This window comes from Oncorhynchus mykiss, chromosome 4, assembly GCF_057628025.1.
Source record: "Oncorhynchus mykiss isolate SJ-2025 chromosome 4, ASM5762802v1, whole genome shotgun sequence".
NCBI classification, from domain to species: Eukaryota; Metazoa; Chordata; class Actinopteri; order Salmoniformes; family Salmonidae; genus Oncorhynchus; species Oncorhynchus mykiss.
Window position 1 is genome coordinate 24,786,098 of NC_143025.1, and position 25,547 is coordinate 24,811,644.

Sequence of the window (25,547 nt, forward strand, 5' to 3'; positions counted from 1 at the left end):
ATTTGAGTTACTTATTTCATAATTTAATCTTAAATTACAAAACAAACATTTAGTATGTACAGGTCCAGGAATGTCAATCTGCTCAGTAGCCATGCCCCACATCATATTCTGACCTCATCACAGAGCCAATAAGATTGAATTTACTGACATAAATAGTACACACAAAGAAAACAATGGAACAAAACAAGAAAATGTCAGACCTAATCATTAGAACATCCCAAACTAAGATAACCTCTATATTTGAAAAAAATCTATTTATACATTTCCTTCACCCTTTAGAGATATTTAAATTGCTTTTACACCAAACCTTATTCTAAGAAAAAAAGCTAAATCAGCTCTAATTCCAACATTTAAACTCAAGACACCACTCTAATGCCTGGGTTTGGATACTTATTTTGTTGTAAATAGAGATTAAATAATCATAGAACATGAAAAAAGGTAACCCTTTTTCTAATCACAAATATCATATACAGTTTATTCAATAATTTATTACACAAGAACGTAACTATTTCATTTACAGTGGTGTAAAGTAACTAAGTAAAAATATTTTGAATAACTACTTTTTAGGGTGTACGTACTTGAATATTAATATTTTTGACAGCGTTTACTCCACTATATTCCTAAAGAAAATATATACTTTTTACTTCACACATTGTCCCTGACACCCAAAAGTACTCATTACATTTTGAATGCTCAGGCAGGACAGCAATATGGTTCAATTCACGCACCTATCAATATAACCCATTGTCATCCCTTCTGGCGGAATCACTAAACACAAATACTGCGTTCGTAAATTATGTCTGACTGTTGGGAGTGTGCCCCTGGCTGTCCGTAAAAAAAACAAGAAAATTGTGTCATCTGGTTTGCGTAATACAAGTTACTTGATGTATAGCATTTACTTTTACTCAAGAATGACAATTGAGTACTTTATCCACCACTGTACTTAGGTCAATTTTAAACCAATTACATTTAGGCTTTTATACTCAAGTAGTATTTTGCTGACTTTCACTTGAGTTATTTTCTATCAAGGTATTGTCACTTGTACTTTTTCCACTACTGTTAATGTGCAACAACTCCTTGTAAGCCATTATTGTCTATGTTGATGTCGGACCTGCATATTTATATATGAAAGGCTCTTGTGGTTGTCAACACTTCACTCACTACAGATGAAACTGGCAGCCTGGCTTTCCTGTGTCAATCTGAAAGACTTGTTTGTTTGAGCTCAAGTACTGTTGGATTGTGTCCACATGTAGAGAACAAGCAAGGAGCCTGCCTTTCTAAAAGACACATTCATCGGTCCACTTAAAACAGGACAATTTTGTAAAAGCTGCCATTGCAGTTAATAAATAAACAGACAAAATAACCCCTACCATCACACGTGCATTCCTGCAATGTGTTTGTATGGCTGGATGATTTAACTTTGTGCAGATGTCAGTGGGCCCTATATCCACAAAAATTCAGTTGGACTGGTCATGCATTCCTTCCCAGAAAGTGGTTCAGTTGATCCAATGTGCCAAAACTTCCCTTGAGCTGTTCAGGGTGAAAATTGAAATGCACAAATAAAACCAGTCATAGAAGCACAGAGATAAAGGCATTAGGGCAGGAGGTTATCTGCAATAGATCACGGTCAACAAGACAGACATTGTCCAAGATTGGCCACAGTGCTTTTAGTCATTAGCTCCGAGCAGAGGGAAAATGCTATGAGAATACCTTTAACCACTCAAATATGTTGCAAAAACCCCTGTGACAGGTGTGAAAAGACATGTTTACCAGCGAATGTATGTATTTATGCTGGAGGGTGAACATTCAGGGATGGGTATCTAACCATAGGTTTTTGCAATAGACTGATGAAACCCTGTACATCTACATCCAGCAGTGTGTTATTTTCTATATATTGCGTATATTTTCTTTGTCTGAGTAAATACTATTGTCTGTATGCTTTTGACCTTTCAGTGTACATTATGCTTGTGTAGTGTTGCGGGTCTTTCTAAGAGCTCGGTGGCTGGCCAGTCATATGCTTGTTGCTGGTAGTGGGTGGTTTGGTACTCTGCCTCATCCCTGCGGCGTTGGGCTTATGCACTGTGGGATGGCTGGACATTGGCCCTGTTTTTCCCACACCAGCTACGGGCTGGAGGGCATGGTGTGAATCCCATTTTCTCCTGTGGCCTTGGCCTTGTGCAAAGCAGCTTGGATTCGGAAATGTGTCCGCGATTCCATGGAGTAGTTTTTGTAATTTTGCCTGTAAATATAGAGGAACAATGAGAAGGCCTGGCCAGATGATTTTACTTTACATACTAATAGAATTCTTGTAAAAAAAGACAGGTTTCAGAATTTCAATTAACTATTGTATTGAGATGGGTAGAGATAATTATGTTGTGTAAGGACCAAGACACTCACTTGGCCGTCTCCAGTAGTTTGATGCCCTCCTCCTTCCTCCCTTGTTCCAGACACAGCAGCCCATGCTCAAGCAGTGCATTGGGAACCAAGTAGTGATCAAACTTGATCTGTGTTTCACTGACAAGAGAAAAATACAACAGAGATCAGGAATGAAACAAGAAATGAAATAAACTTGTAATGAATAGTAAAAGAGTAGGTCTCTTCCACTATCATATTGTGAAAGGATGAGTGTGTGCGAGTGAGTGTGTGTGTGTGGCGCTCACTTGCAAAGGACCAAGGTGAAGTAGGCCTCAGCCTCCTCCTGGTGTCCCAGGTGCTTCAGACACAGACCCTTAAGCAGGCTCACCAAACACTGGTCGTCTATGGAGAACTCTGTCCCTTCGGAACACAAAGTACAACAATCAAGCCCCATCACAAAACTCTACTAAACAGTGTTGCTAAACATGATAATAACGAGATAAGAAAGGAGTTGTCTGAATCCAATCATTAATGCTGTTCCTAAATGAATGTGTAGAGGCAGTATCAACTCTCCAGGGTGACATACGTTTGTGTTACTTACTTTGGCTATTGTCGAGTTTTGCCTGTGCCTCGTCCAGTGTTTTCAGCATGCCCTCCGTGAGGTCTTTGTGTTTACCAATGACTGTGTAGCCGTTCCAGATGTACATCATCTCCTGCAGAGGACAGACAAGGCCACCGGGTGTCACAGTAATCCACACATAGATAATAGTAGTATTTTGTTACACTATAATTACAATGGAATAGGGAACATGCTGTCAAACCATGCAGTACTGACCAGAGGAGGTGCAGGGAGCGTTATCGGGTTCTCAGTCAGGTAACGACGGGCTTTTCGGATGGCAAACTTCTCAGTTGGCAAAGACTTTCCAGCTATTTTCTGCTTAAGCCCATGTACCTGCCTGGAGTGGATAGAAAATGGATACATGTAACATATTGATTCATTTGGATAGAATGACTTGATTATACAAGAACCGTGGGTAGAATGAAATAAATAGAGTACAAAGCATTATGGTGACACAGGGGTTTGTATATTGCAGTGACCTACCTGAACAGCGCTACCTCGCTCTCCTGGAATGGTTGGCATTCCTCCCTGGTCAGCATGCTGAGGTAGGCACCTTTCATATAGGCATATGTTGCCTGGAGGGAAATGTGCATGTATTACTACTGAAACTACTACTACACTTTGGGCATCATCATCATCAATTTGGCCCTCTAGAGACTAAGTGGAATACATTAAAAGCTGTAAAACAAGCTAATCCATATTCTGTTAAGACTGTGCCGCATGTGCCTTTGAGATAATGCAACCATTACCGTACTGAAACAGATGTTATGTCCTTCATACTTGACTATATAGTACTGATATGCAAAATACAATCACTGCAGAATGTCCCACCTTGGACCATGCATTCTCTTTGCTGAGCAGATCAGCGTAGAAGTAGGCCATCTTCCAATGTCTCTTGTATGTGAAACACCACATCAGCTCCCAGTAGCACATGTGATGGAACTGCTTCCATTGTTGCTGAGCTTCACAGCACTCCTCAAAGCGCTCTATAGCCTGGTACACACAAATACAACACATGAAAAGGGATGGTTTGTAGTCTAAACAAAATCATTTTGGTAGTAGTCAAAATCATTGATCTACACTCACAGCATCCAGGTTTCCTTTGATAACCTCTATTCGACCAGCGAAGAACAAGAAGATAGATCCCTTAAAACAACAGAGGTATAGAACACTGTTTCACTATAAACTGTTTTGATTGGAATGAGTGTGTGTACAGGCATATTCACCAAATAATTCACAATATTTCACAAAACCAATACAATTGGAAAATAATTGTACTTTACTGCTATAAATTATACAAATGTCCTCACTGACCTTAGGATACTGTTTGAGATAGGGCTGAAGCAGTTTCTCAGCGTCCTCCACATCCCCCTCCCCTGTGCCTGCAAGCCGTGAGGAGAAAAATACAATGTCATTTCATGTTAGTTTGGTCTGTCCGGGCACTTCAATCTGGCCCACGAGACAAACATTATTTACATTTTTCAAGTATTTATTTTTAGTGAAATATTTATTTTTACCCCTTTTTTCTCCCCAATTTCATGGAAAACAATTGGTAGTTACAGTCTTGTCCCATCGCTGCAACTCCTGTACGGACTCGGGAGAGGCTAAGGACGAGAGACGTGTGTCCCGAGAAACACAACCCAACCAAGCCACACAGCTTCTTGACACAATGCTCGCTTAACCTGGAAGCCAGCTACACCAATGTGTTGGAGGAAACACTGTACACCTGGCGACCGTGTCAGCATGCATGCGCCTGGCCCGGCACAGGAGTTGCTAGAGCGCGATGGGAGAAGGAAATCTCAGCCTGCCAAACCCTCTCCTAACCCGGACGACGCTAGGCCAATTGTACGCTGCCTCATGGGTCTCCCTGTCACGGCCAGCTGTGACACAGCCTGGGATCAAACCCGGGTCTGTAGTGATGCCTCAAATACTACTATGCAGTGCGCCTTAGACCGCTGCGCTACTCGGGAGGTCCCCGCGAAATTGATATTAACAAACAATTGGTCCCCCAAAAAATCGTGATGTGGTCCTCGAGCCAAAAAGTTTGCCCACTCCTATAAGGCTTGTTTTGGGAGATGAAAAGGTCAGTGCGGTGACGTTTACTATGTGGTAACATCAACCTGTCTCTCACCCAAGATGAAGCTCATGAAGGTGTGGTAGCAGAGAAGCAGCATGTTACACAGGAAGGACCTGAAAGTCTGCCCTGCAGAGCCCTCCGTCAGCTGCTGCAAGCCAAACTCCTGCAGACACACACAACACAGGACACTGCGGACTTAGCACAGTCCATCCAGCCCAGTTCAGTCCAGCTCAGCATCTCACACCAGGTTAACAGTAGGAAACCTACCTTATTTCCAGAGAAACCCACAAACTCCAGCAACCTGAGTGTCCGTGTGGGCAGCATGGAGATCATCTGTACACAACCCAAGAACACAGGAGTGAAAAAGTGAGAGATGAGACAGACACAATTATACATTGTACCAATCAGGGCAATGCGTTGAGTTACACTGAGTTATATAACCCTCACACCAAAAAGGTCCTTCTATACAATCTACCAGTCCAGAAAACTGGACCACAAACATTATCGACATGAAGCAGTTCCCTCACCAAGTTGAAGGCTCCTACTCCAAGCTTGACCCCGCCTTCAAAATGCCCATGATTGTCACCATGGACGTAGGTAGAGGACTGGAGGACCGTATGAAGCTCTCTGAAATACAGATGTGCATTCTTTACGAGTTGATAGGGGCCTCCCGAGTGGCGCCTTCAATCCCAGGCTGTGTCACAGCCGGCTGTGACCAGGAGCCCTATAGGCGGCGCACGATTGGCTCATCGCGCTCTAGCGACTCCTTGTGGCAGGCTGTGCGCCTGACTTTAGTTGTCAGTTGAACGGTGTTTCCTCCCACACATTGGTGTGGCTGGCTTCCGGGTTAGGCGAGCAGGCGTGATAAGAAGCAGCGCGGCTTGGTGGTAAAGTTTCAGAGGACGCATGACTTGACCTTCGCCAGACTCGACCTTCGAGCTCGTTGGGGTGTTGCAGCGATGAGACAACATCATAACTACCAATTAGATGTCACGAAAAGGGGGTAAAAAAATAGCACAAGTTGAGACATTAGGGAAATGCACTATAAAGGCAATACACTACATCAAGAGTGCTTACTTATACGTCTGGTAGCTATTCCTCACTTTGATTCCTCCCTTGATGAAACTGATCATGCTTTCATCCTACAGAAACAGGGGTAAAGAACAATTTCAATATCATAAATGCACAATAAACTTGAACATCTGTATCAGTGCTGCAAAGAGATAGTGAGTGTCAGTGGGTGATGTGGTAGCAGCAGGTTACCTGAAGGAAGGTGAGTGCTGCCCTCTGCAGGAGACATTCTGCATAGCACACTTCAGCGTGGAGTTCCTCTGAGGTGAAAATGACAGCACAATTATCTTCTGACATCCTCAAACCATTACATCAGCAGGAGGCTGCACAGTAAACCCACAGACAAGAAACACATTTTAAACTGTATTCTCAAGTACTGAACAACCATCAAGGTTAGCTAACTAATAGGTTGGCAGGTAGCCTAATGGTTAAGAGCGTTGAACCAGTAACTGAAAAGTCACTAGTTTGAATCCCCGAGTTTACGAGGTGAGAAAAAAATTAATCTGATGATGTTCCCCTGTGCAAGGTACTTAACCCATAGTCGCTCTGGATAAGAGCGTCTGCTAAAAAGTAAATGTATTAAATGAAAACATCAAAAACAGAGTATATTTCATAGTAGCAGGTTATTTATTTATTTAGGAATACTAGCAATGAAAACAATTGTTCAATTCACACTAGTGATGATAAGATACGAGGCTTGTGGTAAAACAGTGTGTCGTGAAGTTAGAATGTACTGAAGTAAGTATGTTCTAACCTTCTGTGAAGTTTCTGTTGCTAAAGGTTGACTTCTTGCGGAACCTGGGAGAGATTACACACAGAACTTAATTACACACGAAATCCAACATTACAATACAGTGTTTGATGAGACAGACATAGCAGAGTTGGTTCACAACAATTCAACACCAGTCTGTGGATGTGTGAGCTAAGAAACTTGGAATTCAACACATTCTTGTGCTTGGATATCAGAAAACGGTGACATGTGGTAACTACATTCATTGACAGACATTGACCAACAGTATAGCGAACTCAGATCAGGTTTCAGTATTGGGAAATACATGATATGGATTAAGGGAGATACAAGCATATTACTGTAACCACTGCTGATCAGTGATCCGTGGGATAATGTTAAACCTTCTGTAAAAGTTTTATGGCTTGTGTAGATAAGATGTAGAGCGGCTCTTAGAATAGCACAGGGTCCACGGTCATGGGGTTCCCCTGACCCCCCCCAAAGATTCTCAGGCGGTGTGGCAGGCCCAGTCTGGGAGTGTGTGTGTGTGTGTGTGTGTGTGTGTCCCACCATTTGGAGAGGCGTATCCATTTGGAACATTTTCACACAGTCACTGTTACAGGCCGCTCTGAAATTCCACCAGCCAGCGAGATCTGATAGGACCTGGGTGATATTTGCTCTCTGTGATTATGTCAGAACAGCTAACCAGCCACCACAGACCAGGATGAACATCTCCCAAAACAGCCAGAGGTTCTCCCCACTGGAATGGCCGGGTTCATCCAGAGCAAAATATATTTTGCCTGTATATGGTTGTTCTTCATAATAGGAGTTTGAGGTAAATATGTCTTGTTTTGTCACAAACACATATTACAAAATTCACAGTGGTTTCACTTGATCAGATCATGTGGTTCCTATCTTCATGATTGAATAGCTGAGCCAAAAATCACTGAGCCAAAATATTTGTTTTTGCTTTTGTTGCCTCTAAAGGAAATAAATAGCATACAAGAACTTTGAAGACCTCGTTTTAGAATGTAGACCATTACAAATGAGACTTACCGCTGACATACTGCCTGAGCCTCCTTCATGGTGTTACCAGCTGCCAGGATGTGTTCTGGGTCAAAGGTCATCATGGCCTGCATCTCCAGTATGGTGGCGTATGTGAGCGCATGGTACATGCTGTCTTTGATTCTGTGAAGGAAGAAAAAGAGAAACAGAAATATTGAGCTATATTTTTAGCAGCGTTTGTTGCCTTCTCAAAATGCAGTCTCAACAAAAAAAGATTACTTTGTATGTCTTCGACACAAATGAAGAGGAGCACATGTATGGATGTTCTTACTGTAAAAGTATAAGTATATATTCATTGACATTCAATATGTAAACTCTCACAAAAAAAGTCCTCTCACTATCATCTGCGTATATATTTTCAGAAAACTTAACATGTGTAAATATTTGTATGAACATAACAAGATTAAACAACTGAGACATAACCTGAGTAAGTTACACAGACATGTGACTAACAGAAATTTAATCATTTCTCCCTGAACAAGGGGGGGGGGGGGGGGGGGGGTCAAAATCAAAAGTAACAGTCAATGCAGCTGGTGGCCACTCCAGATACTAAGTACTGCAGTGCGTCTCCTCCTCATGGACTGCACCAGATTTGCCAGTTCTTGTTGTGAGATGTTACCCCACTCTTCCACCAAGGCACCTGCAAGTTCCCGGACATTTCTGGGGGGAATGGCCCTAGCCCTCACCCTCCGATCAAACAGGTCCCAGACGTGCTCAATGAGATTGAGATCCGGACTCTTCGCTGGCCATGGCAGAACACTGACATTCCTGTCTTGCATGAAATCACGCACAGAACGAGCAGTATGACTGGTGGCATTGTCATGCTGGCGGGTCATGTCAGGATGAGCCTGCAGGAAGGGTACCACATGAGGGAGGAGGATGTCTTCCCTGTAAAGCGCAGCGTTGAGATCGCCTGCAGTGACAACAAGCTCAGTCCGATGATGCTGTGACACACCACCCCTGACCATAACGGACCCTCCACCTCCAAATCGATCCCGCTCCAGAGTACAGCGGCCTAACAACAGGCCTACAAGCCCTCAGTCCAGCCTCTCTCAGCCTATTGCGAACAGTCTGAGCACTGATGGAGGGATTGTGCATTCCTGGTGTAACTCTGGCAGTTGTTGTTGCCATCCTGTACCTGTCCCGCAGATGTGATGTTCGGGTGTACCGATCCTGTGCAGGTGTTGTTACACGTGGTCTACCACTGTGAGAACGATCAGCTGTCCGCGCGCATGTGCCATCGTGCATACATTTATTTTGTCCTACCACACCAAACGCGATCACAACACGCAGGTTAAAATATCAAAACAAAATCTGAACCAATGACATTAATTTGGGGACAGGTCGAAAACCATTAAACATGTATGGCAATTTAGCTAGTTAGCTTGCACTTGCTAGCTAATTTGTCCTATTTAGCTAGCTTGCTGTTGCTAGCTAATTTGTCCTGGGATATAAACATTGATTTGTTATTTTACCTGAAAAGCACAAGGTCCTCTACTCCGACAATCAATCCACACATAAAACGGTCAACCGAATCGTTTCTAGTCATCTCTCCTCCTTCCAGACTTTTTCATCTTTGAACTTATATGGTGATTGGCATCTACACTTTCATAGTATTACCACGACGACCGGCAAAACAGTTAGTCTTTCAACCACCCACGTGTGTATAACCAATGAGGAGATGGCACGTGGGTACCTGCTTCTATAAACCAATGAGGAGATGGGAGAGGCAGGACTTGCAGCGCGATCTGCGTCAGAAATAGGAATGACTTCTATTTTAACCCTTGGCAACGCAGACGCTCATTGGCACGCGCGAGCAGTGTGGGTGCAATAATTTAATAACATGGATTTCAAAATGTATTTTGCAAGGCTCGCGCAAGCGATGTGTCCGGTCAGCATGTTAGGCGTCTCACAATACGGACATTGCAATTTATTGCCCTGGCCACATCTGCAGTCCTCATGCCTCCTTGCAACATGCCTAAGGCACGTTCACGCAGATGAGCAGGGACCCTGGGCAGCTTTCCTTTGGTGTTTTTCACCAAAGGAAGAAAGGCCTTTTTAGTGTCCGAAGTTCTCATAACTGTGACCTTAATTGCCTACCGTCTGTAAGCTGTTAGTGTCTTAACGACCGTTCCACAGGTGCATGTTCATTAATTGTTTATGGTTAATTGAACAAGCAGGGGATACAGTGTTTTAAACCCTTTACAATGAAGATCTGTGAAGTTATTTGGATTTTTACGAATTATCTTTAAAAGACAGGGTCCTGAAAAAAAGACGTTGCTGAGTTTAGTATATTTAATGTATTTTCTGACCAAAAACTATTTAAAAAGCCCAGCTCCTTTAAGTTACAATATGTTTTCTTGGATACAGGCCCATGTGACTTTCCTGAATGTCACACTGTGACACTAACATTCCACAACCAGGAGCGCTGGTCTGACTTGTTCCCAGCAGGTTCCACCATAGTCACAGTGGCAGGATAATGCTGGTGAGTTTCTTCACTGTAATGTCACATGTCTGCATGCCTGGCATTTCACAGTCCTTTGTTGCTCCTAGACATTTCCACATCACAATAACAGCACTTACAGTTGACCGGGGAAGCTCTAGCAGGGCAGAAATGTGACAAACGGACTTGTTGGAAAGGTGGCATCCTATGACGGTGCCACCATGAAAGTCACTGAGCTCTTCAGTAAGGCCATTCTACTGCCAATGTTTGTCTATAGAGATAGCATGGCTGTGTGTTCGATTTGATACACTTGTCAGCAATGGGGGTGGCTGAAATAGCCAAATCCACTCATTTGAAGGGGTGTGCACATACTTTTGTATATATAGTGTCGTTTTTCAAAAGGGATTCAAATCAGGAGACATTTCGTCAGGAAAAACAGCAGCATGGTAAAAACAGGCCATGAATTGGAATGTTTGTGCCTGCTGCCTTCTGTCTACTGTTGTTGACTGTTGTGGAGACAGAGATGGACAAGGGCCGATGATGACTGTGGGGCCTGCACTCCTGACTCTTGAAGCTTATTCACCGTCATGGGTAAACCTAATCTAATGTTCTGCAAAAACAAAACAACACCAACTTAAAAAGAGCCAGCCAGCAGGAGGGAGGTTCTCCGTCTCATCGTGCACATTTCAGTGTGAATTACAGAACCTGACAGCGCTCACGTTGAGTGCCAATATGAGGCAACTTTAGTTGTTTGTGTGGTCAAATTGCTCTGACACAGCTCCTAAGAATAAAGCATTCGAATGGGGGAGAGCACCAATGTAGTGAGCTCTGTTAAGCTGGTTACTCTAGTCTTCAGAGTAGTAAGATTTGTAGTGCAAGTTGCTATCCATTGTGCCTCTGCCTTTTTGCCTGAATCTTGGCCAGCCAATGAGACGAAACCATTCTACAGTAGGTGGTGACGCTACAACCTCTGTCTGAACATGTGTTCCATTTGTACATGTTGTACAGTATAGCAGCCCCTCCCCAACCTTTTACAATGTATACTAGATCAACACTTCCACACCTAGTGGAAAGCACTCATTAGGAATGAGGGGGGGGGGGGGGGCAACCAAGTACTTGAGACTGGGACAGGACAATTACATAAGGCCTGCTGCTGTTCCTGCCCAGTCCGCATGTTTGAACAGCTAGCTAGTAGCTTCAGAGAGAAGCAGGCAATGCAGAATCTTACTGTCTAATCCGAATATAAAGCTGTGCTTAAAAGCATGAGGCTGGCTGTCTGTTTTGATGTCATTGCAGTGTCTTCGTCCAGATCGAACTGCAAGCCTTTGTCTCTTTCACTATGAACATGCAGTAGCTGTTTGCTGTTTGATCAAACGTATATTTCAGCAAATATATATAGCTGAGTTTAGCATTCTGTGATATGAAAATACAAACCACAGTATAAACATACTCTGCATTATTATAGATGTTTAGTACATGAGAGAAAGCCTGCCACTGTGTGTGCTGTGCTGCAGAGATTCTAAACTATACCTGGCCCAGCTTACTGTGTCAGTACAGTACATCAGGCTGAACAGAGGAGAGGAAAGGAAAGGAGGGAGAACGAGAGAGAGAAAGAGATACACACTGCTATTTCAGCACCACTGGCTTTCTCTATGGGTTATTTATTTTATTTGATAGATGGTCTCTTATTACTGTTCTCCCACACAATACTGTGTTAAACATAAGCTCAGCAACACTTTAGTTGATATTACACACTAGGATGTTGATGACGTGGAGGCTTTTCCCACAAAGGTTTTCTTTGAACACCGGTAGCAAACAAAGGAAGCCAGAGGGCAGTTTAAATGCCTATCCCTTTGCTCTGCCTACAGAACTTGGTCTACCATCACTCCCATTGCCTAGCCCCAGGGTGACAGCTGACAGAATATGCCAAGCCTTGCGTGGTAAGAGCAAGAGGGTTGGGCAATGGCAGGTTTGCCAAGATTACCCTTTGGGGTGAATATTTCCTTAATTTCATGCTCATACTAGACTACCATGTACATTTCAGAACTAAAAGAGGAGATCAACATGGAAACTGGAAGGGATTAGATAAGTACTGTATATCCACTGAGTTGTGTAACACTGAGGGGATGAGAAAGGATACACACTAGGGAGGGCTGGAGAGAAACTGTGATTTGGGAGTGGCCAAAGAAGAGAAAAGATGATTTGTTGAGAATGTCATGATAATGAAAGATAGAATTCACAGAGTAATAGGAAACTTGACAATTGTGTTTGGAACACAATGCTGAAGGGGTGTCCAATAGGAGCGATGGTGTTTATTAAACTAGCACAGAGTGTACACTTTACTGTAGCACCAGCCTAGCCCTGTCGCCAGGTGACAACGAACAAGAAAGGAGTTGGCGAAGCACAAACTGATCAGGAAACCATACCACTTGCCAGTGCTATTTGGTGTTTGTGAAACTAGCACACAGTATTACCACCAGTCACTTGTGTCGACCCACACAATCAGGGTTCCGGTCTCTCACCTGCAGTGAAGCCTGGACAGGGCCTCCTCAAAGTCATTCCTCAGGAACAGGTCCAATGCTGCCATGCAGTCCTCCAGGGCCACAGACAGGTCTGACTTCTGGGACCTGAGATACAGGAAAGGGGAAAGAGACAGATGAAGGTTAGGTGAATTAAGTATGTTACTTTAACACATAATGACGGTCTTGGCCAATACCTACCATTGGTCCTCAGTGGAGAACCTACATGTTAAAATAACACATTCTATTTTTGACTTCCCCTCAAACAAGTAAATCTAGCCTCTGAGATAAATGAGGTTTACATTGTCAAATGAAAGAAGCTTATTGCTGCCAGCTTCCCAGTGGACCTAAATGTGTTCTATTCTTTTATGAATGAACCCCAGGACAAAATCTTGTTTGTCCATGTCAAGAACTAGGTGAAATGTCTATGAGCTCAGTCTATAGAGTAGCATGACACAGCAGTAACTACAAAGGAGTAATTCACTGTCTATCTACAGTAACAGATATCTTTAAAAAGAGCCACGTCACTTATTTTTCTCTCCCAGGCAACTCTGCTGCAGTGCCCCTGTTCTGTTTTTAGTGGTAGGGCAAGATGAACACAAAACACCTCCAAAACATTCTGTAAGGAGCGCAGGTCATGGTCCCACTCTCCCACCTGATCTGAGCAGGCTTTCGCATCGTTTTCTCTGCGGTTCTATCATCGACAGTTATTTTACTGCGATCAGCTTAAAGCTACATTTTTCTCATCTGACAAGATCATTGGATTTTTACCACAGTTTCTTCAGTGAGCAGCTTTCTCAGTCATTGGCATTAAAAACATTTATTGATAAGTGGGGGTTCATCAAATATTTTAATATAGAGTAATCTTCATCCCAAACAAACAAATATTGATGTCAAGGCTCCCTACGATTAAAAACAAGAGCAGGCTGTTCAACAGGCTGAAAATCCCGATAGTCCTGTGTCACACTATTTTCATACCAAAACCACCCCATGTTTAACCATCCCAAAGATGACAAAATGTATTTTCAGCAAATTGGGTTCATGGACACAATGTATTAAGCCAAACAATGGAGGCTGGCCTACACAACTGAGGAGAATCTCTACAATGAGGGTGACTAACTGACAGCCATCCTTTTGCATTCCTGAAGATCAGTGATACAGAGGACCTCTTTATGCTGGACCATGCTTGAACTCTCTCAAACTATAATGAATCCATTAGGTTCCATATTGAAAAACAGGCCTTTATTTCCTCCCCTTCACAAGCTAATGACATGGGGATGACCATACCATCCGTCCACCATATGAGCAGCTATAGGTGATTCACTTCCTGCTCACTACAACACACAGTCATGAATGTCAGCGCAACACAGACAGTCTCGGGGTCACCACACAGTCTCCATAAGGCCCAGTTTCTAATCAGTTGATACAATCAGCAAACACCTTTAAAAAGTCCCTAACAGTCATTCTGATTCCTATGTAAATTAGCCCTTTGAATGACTAAAACATCACCCACAATATTTCATCCCGATAACTACCAGGAAGACTGAAAAGACAGACTAAGTGGGCGGGGAGCTCACCATGACAGACAGTTCTTTGAAAATGCTTATGATGCAGTGTTGCAGTGAGATTATGTCAAGACAACTTGCTGAGACAAAGCAACTCAAACATAGATATTGCATACAACATCCAATCCTGTCATTGTTTCACAAATTACTGTTTGGTTATTGTAAAAGCATCAACATAGACGAAATGTTGGCTATATAATTTAGCTAGCCCAAAAGGAATTGTCAGCACTAGCTAGCTAGCTAGTCCATTTTAGACCATTTTTGTTGAAACAGGTTGAGGTCTAGGTACATTACATATATTGACTGCCCGACAATGTTCATATATCATGACTATCAATGATGTCAAGAATTGTGTATGAATCTCCCGTTCTATATGTCTCTTGATGTAATGACATGACAACTGCATCCGAGTTTTGGGCAACCCTTCCCCCGCGTTTATTCCATGCTGGCTGAATACCTAGCTAGCCAGTAACTAGCTAACACCAGACACAGATGAAAGCAGAAACCTATAAGTATATTTGCCTTAGATGAATATGGAAAACCTCTTAGCTGACAAACTGCAGTACAATTTTGGCACCAGTAGACTAACTACCTAGCTATGTAAACCACGCCCATCTGCGAACACGAATTCTACCAGTATTATTTAAAATAGGTAAGAGAATAAGACGTTACCATTGGTGTCTTCAAATTTGGCTTTTTGTGAAGTCACAAAAAAAACCAGTGATGGGTAAATTAAGCTTCCTGAAGAATTTAGAACAGACATTTCTTAGATGACGTCGCCCACGCCGTTTAACAAGGCACACCTGTTAATTGAAATGCATTCCAGGTGACTACCTCATGAAGCTGGTGGAGAGAATGCAAACACTGTGCAAAGCTGTCATCAAGTAAAAGGGTGGCTACTTTGAAGAATCTCAAATATAAAATATATTGTGATGTTATTTAACACTTTTTTGGTTACTACATGATTCCATATGTGTTATTTCATAGATTTGATGTCTTCACTATTATTCTACAATGTAGAAAATAGTAAAAATAAAGAAAAACCCTTGAATGAGTAGGTGTGTCCAAACTTTTGACTGGTGTTCCTCTTGTTCAGATGTGTTAGGGCCGTGTGAAAAGTGATGGAAATGACATTTTCCGTGGATCTGTTGGAGCAGTAGGCACATTGGAGTGGGTCCAGTGTGCCTGGCATGCTGGCCTTGATGTGGGCCATACCAGACTCTGGGGTGAGTGCAAGTCATTTGAGCATATCACCTTGTTTTTCTTGGGCACTGGGATGATGGTAGTCTCCTTGAAGCAGGTGGGGACTACAGCTTGGGACAGGGACAGGTTGAAGATGTCCGAGAACATGCCCGCCAACTGGTCAGCAGACATTGAAGACATGGCCAGGGATGTTCTTTTGAGAGTTTCTCACGTCAGCCTCGGAGAGCAAAAGCACCAGGTCGTCTGGAGCAGCGAGTCTTCCTGGATGACTCAGTATTGTCTGCCTCGAAGCGAGCATAGAATATGTTAAGCTCCTCTGGGAGGGAGGCTTTAGTGGGCACCACACAGCTGGATTTGCCTTTGTAGTCTGTGATAGTCTGTAGTCCTTGCCACATGCGTTGTGAGTCTGAGTTGTCAAACATCAATTCAAGTTTGAGTCTGTATTGTCTTTTTGCTTCCATATTGGATTTGCAGAGCTCGTATCTGCTTGCCTTGTACGCGCCACCAAGTTGCCAGGGTTCATTCTGCTGATACTGAACGCTGCTGTACGGGCTATCAGCATGGTACAGATATCTCCGTTCATCCAGGGTTTTTGGTTGGGGTATGTCCAGATTGTTATTGTGGGTACATCATCATCAACACATTTCCTAATAAAGCCTGTTGAGTGACAATGTATATTCCTTAATGTTAATGGATGAGTCCTGGGTGGATGAATCTTTACACAGATTCCAAATCAATATTATCAAAACACTCCTTCAGCGTTGAATCTGCCTCCTCTGTCCAGCACCTATTTATTCTCTATGAAGGTGGCTCCCTCTTGACTTGCTTCTTGTAGGCAGGGAGTAGGAACAGAGATGTGTTCTGATTGGCCGAAGTGGGGGCGAGGGATGGCTTTGTACGAGTCAAGGATGTTTGTATTTACATGGTCCAGCACGTTGATTCCTCTCGTGGGACAGGATACATGTTGGTGATATTTTGGAATGTATATATATTTTTTAAATGTGCTTGTTTAAAATCAACAGTGACAATTAAGACTGCTTCCGGGTGAGAGGATTCTTGCTGGCTAATGTTCTTGTACAGTTCGCTGAGTGTCGCCTTGATGTTTGCATTTGGCGCTATGTACACAGCTGTGAAAAAAAAACACATTAATTCACTCGGCATTTAGTGAGGTAGGCATTTTAGCATCAGAACGTCCAAGTCAGGTGAACAGGAGCTTGAGATGTTTTCAACTTCGGTACAGCAGAAATTGTTGATGAGGAAGCATACACCGCCCCCTACTCTTACTAGAAGCCGCCGTTTGACTCATACAGAAAATGGAAAAGCTGTCTGGTTGAATAGCAGAGTCAAGTGTATTGTCCGTAAGCCAGGTCTCTGTAAAAACAAAAGACACGGCATTCTCTGATGTCCTTCTGCAACTGAAGCCTTGCTCTGAGTTCACAAAATTTATTTTCCAGCGATTGGACATTAGCCATCAGGACACTAGGAAGAGAAGGCCGTGTAGCCTGTCTTTTCAGCCTAGCTTGCAGTGCCCGGTAGCTTAGCATTGCACAGTTATAAAGACTTAACCATAAACGCATAGATGGGTCTGAGAAATGGCATGATAATGTACACACAATGGTGGCTATTGTTTCCTGAAAGGTTGTGCATAGCATACATTGTCCAGATAATTAATTAATTGAAGTTAGCAACTTCGTGATGCTGAATTCTCTGGAGGGAAACTTGCACAATAGAGACCATTGCTCTGAGAGGTAATCAAATATGCACAACACTCTCACTCAGACGAATGCACACACACACACACACACACACACACACACACACACACACAGAGTGATAAAACATTGCTTTATCTGGATTCCTCCTGAAAGCTTTCACCGGTGTTAATTTACATTGAATTAAAGTACTAGTAAGTTAAGAAATGCCAACAAAGTAATACTGCAGTAAAACAAGCTGCTTCTAAACACAATGAAATGATCAGACAAAAGAGAAGAGGTGGATCTTAAAAAACAAAACCTGTTCAGTTTTTCTGGATACAGCTAAGTTGAGAACCTTCTGGTTTCAATCCCAGTAGAAATGACCAGTGACAGTATATTACATTCACACACAAAACCACAAATGCAGCATCTCTCGGTTTACTTCAACACACTATCAGTACCTATCACTTCACCACGCAGCCTCAACATATCTCTTACCCGTTTGATAGAGTTTCTGCTTCCCCTGACATTTTCATCTGGCAGACAGAGTACTAGAGGGAGGTAGAGAGACAGCAAACGCAGAAGAGAATTGACTATCTGCTCAGGCCTTTCCAGCGGCGCAGCGCGAGACAGTCTCTACCTCTGGCAACAGCAGCAGCAGGCAAGCAGGCAGGAGAGGGGAGGAAGAACGCAGCCCTTAATAAGATTGGGATGACTATCACACAGAGAAACTAAACATCTTCCACCCCCCAACACTCCGCCTCCACAAACACACACAGTTCCTTAACTCTCCTCCTCCTGTCCCACCTCCTCCCATCATCACACTCACGCTACACACTGCAGTTTCTTCTCTGATAGGCTGATGCAGTAGCAGGGCTGGCCTAGTTGCACAGGACTCTAGTCAAATGATAAACAACAAAAAACATAAGCCAAAAAATTCACTATGCACCACAGAAAGGTGATACCCTGAGTATAACATCAACCAAAGACAATAGGCTACTGCACTCAGAGGACCGCAAAAACACCCCAGCAGAACTCATTCAGATCCCTGAATATCTTGAATGGAAAATGTCAAAATCTCTCTGCAAAATTCCAGACAGAGATGTAGAATGACTTGATGCCGGTGAGAGGAAGATTCCTGCTAAGGAGGAAGCCTTTACTGCAGTGACTCAGGCTGACTACTGCAGCAGCAGCACAGACGCACTGCCCCGGGTGCCCCCTATTAGAGAGCCAGTAGAACACTGCGTAGCGAGAGAGAGATGAGTACCACTGAGATCCAGCAATTACACTGCAGCCAATCGCTCTGAAAGTGAATGACCCATGGAAATAGCCAGTCACTTATCAGAATGAGCTCTCAGACAGCTGTCTAAATTTAGGTCATAGAGGAAGAGTGATCCACAACATGGTAAATCTGTGAATCTCAAGACACGTGCAAAGAGGTCAGCTTTGCCTCAGTCAAGGTTAGTTAGTTTCCTCTGGGGAACATTATTCAGCAGATAGTGCAGCAGGGACACATCAGACCAGCGTATCATTGCTCCCATTATACGTCACCTCACTGCATCTCCACCCCTCTGACAGCCATAGGGCACACAAGAAACCTGTCCTTGTATTTTATTCATTGAGCGATGCTGGAGTTGACCAACAGTACACACCAGGACCATGTGTGGGTGGATTGTCTTCTTTGATGTATGAAAACATTTATGTTACACAATGAATATCTTGCCTCTGGATGCAAAGCCTTGCCTGAAAAAAGTGGCCCACACTCTCCTCTAGTAGGTGGTTAATTTCAACAGGGCCCAGAGACATTGTGAAGACAGTAGATTCAAATGTACATGTACAGTGTTCCGTTATCTTGCTCTCTGATCTGCAGATCTGAATCAGTTGAAGTGTTGAAATATATGAGCACTAGGACAGCATCTAGGGGTTCAATTCAGGCTCCTGCTCTTTTTGATTTAGGGAATTTACATTGCTTTCTGTTATAAATTATCATGGGAAAGCAATTAATTTAATGTACAGCTCCACCTTCCACAAAATCCATAATTAAGCAGTTATTTCCTCAAAGACATGAGATAAAAATGGTGTGTCTGCATTTGTGTTAAGGTCTAAGTAAAGTCTCTTTGCTTGTTTAAGACTTTGGGAATGATCAAATATCGATGTCATACAGCCACCGAACAATTCAGACACACCAAATGCACTTGTTTTAAAACAAATGGAACAGATAAAGACCAGAGGTGGTGTAGCACAAGGAAATACTGGTGACGTAACCAGAGGAACCCAATGACACACTGTGCCAAAGGTAGAACCAATCACATCTCATCTTCCTCTCTACACCTGTACGGCAATACGGCCATCCTCTCTTTCTCTTCAGGGTGGAGAGGCATTGAAATCAAATGGTGTCTCTATGGTTGAGAACATAGGCTGGGATCCCTCTTGATCCCACCCTGCCTGGACCTGAGCAGATATTATAGCCAGTATTAATGGCGTACTTCTCTGAATTATTAATATGTTGAACAGCAGGAAGGAGCGATGTCATTGCCCTCACGCTTACTGCTGATTTTCAATAACCTTTCCCTAACTACTCAACCCTGTATATCACCCGGCCATCAGCCATTGGCTCAGACTTACGTGTTCAATGGTTCTGTAGAGTTGAGTAAATCTTTGTTGCCTGTTATCTGTAACCTGAAACAGGGGGGCAAAATGGAGGCCATTTAGAAAAAAAGGTGAGCTGGAAGGGATGGAAACTATTTCAATAGGGACTATTGTGTGAGTAATATAATATTGCAACCCATAGAAATCCTGACTGAAAAATATTTTCAGTGCAGGGGTAGATGAACCAAAACGTAATATGCCCAAAGAAAGTCTATGAACAGAAATATGTTGTCAAACATGCCTAGGGGACAGAAATTGACAGAAGGGAAAACTTACTTGAAATCTGTGTGCATGGGGTCAAGTTCTGCACTGTGTATGACGGACAACCTAGAAGCAAAATCATGCTGTTATGAATGACTAAATGAATCAGATCCCATTCAATGCCTTGACATGAGAAATATATATTTCACAGAAACTGTTGCATGTTTCCCATGTACAGTAAACTAAGTGTTGGGGAGACATTGGGGTTGGCTGAGATTTCTTCAGCCTGCATGGTGTTCCTAGGGTCACAGTATACCAGACAGAACATACAGTAAGCACTAGCAGATGCGTCTCATTTAACAATGCCGAGATCTCCAATTGTAATCTAATTCCTCTCCTGTAGATGCCAATCTTTGCTCTCATTTACAATTATAGTTCACTATTTCCCTATGTACACTGAATAAAATTAAACAGAACATGCAACAATTTTACTGAGTTGGTGTTCATATGAGGAAATTAGTCAATTGAAATAAATTCATTAGGCCCTAATCTATGGATTTCACATGACTGGGAATACAGATATGCATCCGTTGGTCACAGATAGCTTAAAAAAGGTAGGGCTGTGGATCTGGTGTGACCACTATTTGCCTCATGCGGCGTGAAAGATCTCCTTCGCATTGTGTTGATCATGGTGTTGATTGTGGCCTGTAGAATGTTGTCCCACTCCTCTTCAATGGTTGTGCGTAGTTGCTGGATATTGGTGGGAACTAGAACATGCTGTCGTACACATCCAGAGCATCCCAAACATGCTCAACGGGTGACATGTCTGGTAAGTATGTGGGCAGTGGAAGAAGTGGGACATTTTCTGCCTCTAGGAGTTGTGTACAGATCCTTGTGATATGGGGCCGTGCATTATCGTGCTGAAACATGAAGTGATGGCGACGGGTGAATGGCATGACAATGGGCCTCAGGATCTCGTCATGGTATCGTGGGGCACTCTGTTCACAACGTTGACATCAGCAAACCAGCGTGCCAGTGGTCATCGAAAGTGACATTTGCTCACAGAATACGGTACGACGCCAAACTGCAGTCTGGTCAAGACCCTGGTGAGGACGACAAGCATGCAATGAGCTTCCCTGAGACTGTTTCTGACTGTTTGTGCAGAAATTCTTCAGTTGTGAAATCCCACTGTTTCATTATCTGTCAGGATGGCTGGCCTCAGATGATCCTTCAGGTGAAGAAGCCAGATATGAATGTCCTGGGCTGGCGTAGTTACATGTGGCCTGCGGTTGTGAGGCAGGTTGGACGCACTGGCAAATTCTCGAAAATGACATTGGAAGTGGCTTATGGTAGAGAAATTAACATTCAAATATATGGCAACAGCTATGGTAAACATTCCTACAGTCAGCCTGCCAATTGCACACTCCCTCAAAACATTAGACATCTGTGGAATTGTGTTGTGTGACAAAACTGCACATTTTACAGTGGCCTTTTATTGAACCCAGCACAAGGTTCACCTGTGTAAGGATCATGCTGTTTAATCAGCTTATGCCTTTTGCACACACTGCATATAGACTATCTTTTCTCAACTGTGTCATTGACTTGTTTGTGTTATTGGCTTGTTTATTGTTTACTCCATGTGTAACTCTGTGTTGTCAGTGTCAAACTGCTTTGCTTTATCTTGGCCAGGTCGCAGTTGCAAATGAGAACTTGTTCTCAACTAGCCTACCTGGTTAAATAAAGGTGAAATTAAAAAATGACAAATATAAATATTGATATGCCACACCTATCAAGTGGATGGATTATCTTGGCAAAAGAGAAATACAAACAGGGATGTAAACACATTTGTGCACAAAATCAGAGAATTAAGCTTTTTGAAGAAAACTGATAATTTCTGGAATCTTTTATTTCAGCTAATTAAAAATGGGACCAACACTTTACAAGTTGTATTTACATTTTTGTTCAGTATAGCTTTATATTCAGCACTGTATTTTTCCTTATCAAAGCACATCGCCTGAGAGGGAGTGGTGGTGCCATATTTTTACATAGGCCTCACTCCAGAATAAATACCAGTAGAACAACTTGTAATTATTTCATAACAAGCATAGCCAGAAATTCAGTAACAAAACAGATCACATTTTGGCCATATCCGTGGCTTATTGGGGGTGTGGCTTTCAGTTAGTTATTATTGGCCACCAATCCCATTCGAGTGAATGTCATTCCAGTGCAACGCTAGCTACGAATTCTATCGGATAGTGTTTGCATGTTTAGGTAATAAGACAAATAATGTCCCATTTAAAATACAAAATAAAATGAGTGGGTGGGCCCGTGCCCACACAACTTTAAAAACCTAGTTAGTTAGTAGCCTATAGTTAATAAGCAGTTTGGGCACTTAGAAAACACGAAATGAAAGTACTAGGAAAACAGTGGTAGAAATTCAGTAACTGCCTATACATAGTTGGTGTATTGTTATTACAAAATAACTAATTTAGCCTAATTTTACCCTAACTTCATGAACTTTCTTTATTGTATATTCATCTCCAGATGTAGGCCTAAATCACTAGTGATGCCCTGTCATGTTAAAGAGCAACATGGTGGTACTGTGATTACAAATCTCCTTTCCCTAAATTATACTTGAGAAACTATTCCTAGACTATACATTAAGAGAAGCTATTCCTAGGTTTGAACGTTTTCAAGTGTACTGATTTGATAGGTAGAAACAGTCATAAATTAGCTTCATTTTCTTGTGTGTGTGCACATTTTTGTATAAATCTATTACATTTCCACTTCATGCGGTCTAAATCTTATTTCTAAAATAACCTAGCAATAACGTTATAATATATAACAAATACAAAAGTTAGTGTATCTTGTATCAGAATGGTTACACAACCATTCAATGTTAATCAAATCCATCTAGCTACAGATTATTTCACTAAATTACATACATTTCTCACTACATCAACCAATCACTGTTGTGACGACAAATACAACTTGTTTAGGCTGCTGTATATATTTTTTGTTAATAAAAGATCGCTGGGTTTCTTCGGGAGAAACGAGGACTACTGCAACTAGCCTAGTTACGTGGATTGTGCGACTCACCCTTTGCAGTCATTTTTCTTCACGCTGCGTCTCCAACCATTTATAAAACTCATTCCAATGGACTGAAATACTGCAAACGTGCAGAATATCCAGAAAAAGTGCAGGGCCCAATTATCCTTACATGGACATTGGGTTTTACCTGTGCGCAGGTGATGACCGTTAACGGCGAGTGTTTTATAAAGTATGAAAAAAGTACAGTAGGCTACATGTGTATTTGTGAGACCTATACCTTCCTCCTTCCTGATTTATTTTTAAAAGGTGTGGATGTTGTCATTACTATCAATCCGATCGTGTTTAAAGTGCAACGAATGTGGCCCAAGTGTTGCTACTAGGATTTATTGCTCACCAAATTCCAGGGGATATTTGGCTGGCGGTGACATTTGAACGCCCACTGGTTGGAATACAGTCAACTTACATGATGATGCTAAGTATACTGCTTGTCTACAAATGGTAATTGGCAGTCATTTGGCTTTTCATCATGATGGCATGCAGTATTTATTTTATAATTGTAAAAGTCCCATAGGGCGGCAAACAATTGGTCCAGCGTCGTCCGGGTTAGGGGAGGTTTTGGCCGGGGCAGGTCATCATTGTAAAATAAGAATTTGTCCTTAACTGACTTGCCTCATTAAATAAAGGTTACATAAAAAAATAGAGTGGTAATACATGTTAGTTACTACACATCTGTTTTTATTGACCCAACCTGGTCTCAGAGCATTTAGTATTAAACCCACTGGCTCCAGGTCATCTACAAGTCTCTGCTAGGTAAAGTTCTGCCTTATCCCAGGTCAACATAGCAGTCCCCACCCGTAGCACATGCTCCAGCAGGTATATCTCACAAGTCACCCCCAAAGCCAATTCCTCCTTTGGCCGCCTTTCCTTACAGTTCTCTGCTGCCAATGACTGGAACGAACTGCAAAAAATCACTGAAGCTGGAGACTCATATCTCCCTCACTAGCTTTAAGCACCAGCTGTCAGAGCAGCTCACAGATCACTGTACATAGCCCATCTGTAAACAACCCATCCAATTACCTCATCCCCATACTGTATTTATTTATCTTGCTCCTTTGCACCCGAGTATCTCTAATTGCACATTCATCTTCTGCACATCCACCATTCCAGTGTTTAATTGCTATATTGTAATTACTTTGCCACCATGTCCTATTTAATGCCTTATCTCCATTATCTTACATCATTTGCACTCAGTATAAAGATTTACTTTTCTACTGTATGTTTATTTATTCCATGTGTAGCTCTGTTGTTGTGTCGAACTGCTGTGCTTTATCTTGGCCAGGTCGCAGTTGTAAATGAGAACTTGTTCTCAACTAGCCTACCTGGTTAAATAAAGGTGAAAAAAATCAAAAATCAATTCAGTATGTAAATCAGACTCAATTAAATGTTACATTTCTTACGGTATGTATATTACTTTGTGGATGTCTATCATCCATTTCGTATATGTTATAATTGAGAATAATGTACATTAAGTTACAATTCAGAAAATGCATATGTTAACATTTTGCAAAACGTATAACATATTCCAATTTGTTGTGGCTAATGTTAGCTTGGTGGCTAATGCTGACATTAGCTGCGCTATGGGTTAGGGTTAAGTTTAGGAGTTAGGTTAAAGGGTTAGGGTTAGCTAAAAGTGTTAAAGTTCGGGGAAGAGTTGGCTAAACATGCTAAATAGTTGCAAAGTAGCAAGTCGTTGAAAAGTTGCAAATTCGCTCAAATGCTAGTTGTCTGTGATGAGCTTCAAACACTCAACGTTTGGGTTGTTAGACATTTGCTTTATACACCCACCCATCAACCCCGACCGACCAACCTTTTGTTTTTGCAAAGAGTAACCATACCAAACATACATACATACAGTGGGGCAAAAAAGTATTTAGTCAGTCACGAATTGTGAAAGTTCCCCCACTTAAAAAGATGAGCCCTGTAATGTTCATCATAGGTACGTACACTTCAACTATGACAGACAAAATGAGAAAAAAAATCCAGAAAATCACATTGTAGAATTTTTTATGAATTTATTTGCAAATTATGCTGGAAAATAAGTATTTGGTCACATACAAACAAGCAAGATTTCTGGCTCTCACAGACCTGTAACTTCTTCTTTAAGAGGCTCCTCTGTCCTCCACTTGTTACCTGTATTAATGGCACCTGTTTGAACTTGTTATCAGTATAAAAGACACCAATCCACAACATCAAACAGTCACACTACAAACTCCACTATGGCCAAGACCAAAGAGCTGTCAAAGGACAC

General features: G+C 42.3%; 1 protein-coding gene across 2 annotated transcripts; it reads right to left on the reverse strand.

Moving 5' to 3' along the window:
- Window position 1: 1 nt before the first annotated feature.
- On the reverse strand, window positions 2–23,641 carry LOC110521565 (tetratricopeptide repeat protein 39A). Of its 2 annotated transcripts, XM_021599189.3 has the most exons (20): window positions 23,288–23,641; window positions 20,264–20,314; window positions 19,964–20,017; window positions 12,880–12,984; window positions 7,906–8,037; window positions 6,877–6,920; window positions 6,315–6,382; window positions 6,129–6,193; window positions 5,579–5,678; window positions 5,319–5,384; window positions 5,106–5,214; window positions 4,289–4,356; window positions 4,061–4,120; window positions 3,806–3,967; window positions 3,458–3,549; window positions 3,191–3,311; window positions 2,957–3,068; window positions 2,661–2,775; window positions 2,398–2,514; window positions 2–2,239 (listed from the first exon to the last, which is right to left on the reverse strand). In XM_021599189.3, exons 1-20 carry the CDS (start codon window positions 23,338–23,340, stop codon window positions 2,122–2,124), a joined length of 1,812 nt encoding a protein of 603 aa, XP_021454864.3. In that variant the 5' UTR covers window positions 23,341–23,641; the 3' UTR covers window positions 2–2,121. The 2 variants fall into 2 exon arrangements, with proteins under 2 accessions (XP_021454864.3, XP_036825051.2); XM_036969156.2 differs by lacking the exons at window positions 19,964–20,017; window positions 20,264–20,314; window positions 23,288–23,641 and adding an exon at window positions 17,837–18,649.
- Window positions 23,642–25,547: the final 1,906 nt, after the last annotated feature.

What these genes read in the sequence shown, in the direction of transcription:
- LOC110521565 (XM_021599189.3), bottom strand. Translation starts at nt 23,340, where the DNA reads ATGAGTTTTATAAATGGTTGGAGACGCAGCGTGAAGAAAAATGACTGC. An exon ending in AAGAGAATGCATGGTCCAAG is followed by an intron (nt 3,550 to 3,805) that starts GTGGGACATTCT and finishes ATTTCCCTCCAG; the next exon opens with GCAACATATGCCTATATGAA. An exon ending in TTCACCTTGGTCCTTTGCAA is followed by an intron (nt 2,515 to 2,660) that starts GTGAGCGCCACA and finishes TTCTCTTGTCAG; the next exon opens with TGAAACACAGATCAAGTTTG.